At 41.9% G+C, this 2,500-nt stretch overlaps 1 protein-coding gene across 1 annotated transcript in view; it reads left to right on the forward strand.

The window, feature by feature from the left end:
• Positions 1–2,500, forward strand: part of adgrl3.1 (adhesion G protein-coupled receptor L3.1) — a 187,509-nt gene that overhangs the window by 139,366 nt on the left and 45,643 nt on the right. Inside the window, exons 13-14 of the mRNA XM_060864480.1 lie at positions 700–905; positions 986–1,162. Coding sequence (XP_060720463.1) covers positions 700–905; positions 986–1,162 — 383 coding nt within the window. The remainder of the gene's footprint in view (positions 1–699; positions 906–985; positions 1,163–2,500) is intronic.

Here is a 2,500-nt window from a genome sequence, read left to right on the forward strand (position 1 = left end):
AGGTTGGGGTCAGAGCACAGCGTCAGCCATGGCACAGTGTCCCAGGAGCGGAGAGAGTTAAGGGCCTTGCTTAAGGGCCCTTAAACAGCGGTGGCTTGGCAGTGCTGGGGCTTGAACCCTGATCCTCCAATCAAAAACTAGAGACTTACTGTAACCACTTGAGCCACCACTGCCCCACAAGAATTCCTAACTGTGAAAGGATTTCCACACATTTAAGAGCTTTAACTATAAACACCTTCGCCTGAAGAATTCATGAAAGTGCACAACAAAATTACTCCTTGCTTAAATGTTTATTGACTGCCCCAACAACTACCCTTAGGCTTGATCTGTGTGCCTGCAGTTTGTTTTTGACTCGTCCACAAATTTCTCTAATGAACTCCGTCGGTTTAGTCGGTGAGTTTAGTTTCCAAATAAAAACAAATTAATCAATGTTTTAGAATTTTTTTAATGGATGCAAAACACCTACCAGTTGATTACAATCACAGTGATTATGCTAGGCACTCTTACTTGCCATGAGTGCTCGGGTAGAACAAGAATAAAATTTACTGTTTTAGATGTTAAATTATTATAATGGGGAAAGTACATAGAAATTCATAAAAAAAAAAAAAAATCCTTCTTCTTTCTCTGATCTTAGTAATGTGTGCTAGATTTTGCTTAATGTACAAACTAAACTCATTCTTTCTGATGTTTGTTCCTCAGGTGAGATTCGTATGGCTTTGGTTCTGTATAGGAATCTGGGGCAGTATTTGTCCACAGAGAATGCGAGTGTGCGACTGGGAAACGAAGCGGCTTATCCCAACTACTCACTCATTGTCAATTCGCCTGTAATAACAGCAGCCATAAACAAGGACAGCAACAAAATCTACTTGTCCGAACCTGTTCGCTTTGTTGTTAGCCATTTGCAGGTATCACACGCACAATCACACACGTACTGCTTTATCTGTGATCTTACTGCATCAAAACAAATGATGTCCTTCCCTTGTAGAAGTCAGAGTCCAACTTCAACCCCAACTGCTCATTCTGGAGCTACTCCAAACGCACCATGACGGGCTACTGGTCTACGCAGGACTGCAGGCTGGGTGACACTAACAGCACACACACCTCCTGCTCCTGCACACATCTCACCAACTTTGCTGTGCTCATGGCTCATGTGGAGGTGAAGGTGAGCAAAATGTCATCAGTGGTCATTACTGACCTTGTGGAGACATGCCCAACAAAATTATATAACCGTCCGCTATCCACACACACACACACACAAACACACACTCTAATTGCCTATAAACCTTATTATGACCTGTCATTTGAGATGATTTCATTGTAATCACTATTATTTCATAAACGTTTTGCTACTTATCATCTGAGCCTCTTAGTTTAAGTTTTTAAGCAGTTTTCACCCTTAATATATAGGAAGATTTTGTTTCATCGCAAATTTTAAATGTAAAAGTTCAGTGTATGATAACTATACGGCCAAATCACATATAATCTGAAGTGGTAAAATTACAAGGGCCAGGAAATACTGATAGACAAACATAAAAAGCATGATGTTTATTGGAGATAAAGCCCAGAGAGATGGCAACTGGAGCAGAGCTGATAACTGATTCTATATCCTCTGTAATGGGGAGTTCCAAGCAAGCTGCAAAGGACCTGGTGAAGGCTTACCCTCAGGGTGTCCAAGAAGGGGAAAGAGAATGGGCAGTCCATTTGATCAAACTCAAGGGTAGCAGACCAAAGCAACAAGCAAGTGATGACCATCTGTCAAGATCTGCAAGAACAATAAAAGCTTAAAGGTAAATCGGTTATAATGAAGAGCAGCAAAAGGCACAAGTCTTCAGCCTAACGAGTCACGGGAGGGACGATGCCCCTAGTAACCCCACAGTGCAAAGAATCTACAAGTGTTGCAAATAGATTCCCCCGGCAGCAAGCCAGAGTTGAGGCAGATTAAGAGATCAGGAGGCTTTGCCAAATCAAGTCACCACTGTGGTGCCAGGTTCACAGAGACATAGACAACACGTTTATTGTAACAAGTAAGCCAAGCAATCTTACTTTTATTACCAAAGAAGGGTGAGGATTCATGGTATCAGGCTAAAGATTAAGTCCTTCTGGCACCCCTTAAAGAAAAATGGAAAGGACATGGGAGAATGTAGAATGTCAGTTGTGTCTCTGTCCAGATTTACAGTTTGACGATCAAGAGTTGAAGCTGAGAGAAATGTAGAAGGTATCGTACAAAGCCAGATCAAACTCCACTCCAAGGCCAGGTGGTATCACTTTTCTGGTCTATAAGTCCTGTTCTAAACTTTTGCAATGGTTGTGTAAGATCCTGCAAGTCATCTGGAAAAGGGTCAAAATTCTAGCACAATGGAGGAAGGATTTGGATCCCCAAGGTGGAGAATTTCAAGCAAATCATTCAGTTCCGCGTCATTTCCACACTGAGTGTCAAAGCCAAGAATTTCTTCAGGATAGTTTCCAACCAGCTGTTCACCTTCCTCTTTAACGACAGCTT

This window comes from Tachysurus vachellii, chromosome 2, assembly GCF_030014155.1.
Source record: "Tachysurus vachellii isolate PV-2020 chromosome 2, HZAU_Pvac_v1, whole genome shotgun sequence".
Classification (NCBI taxonomy): domain Eukaryota; kingdom Metazoa; phylum Chordata; class Actinopteri; order Siluriformes; family Bagridae; genus Tachysurus; species Tachysurus vachellii.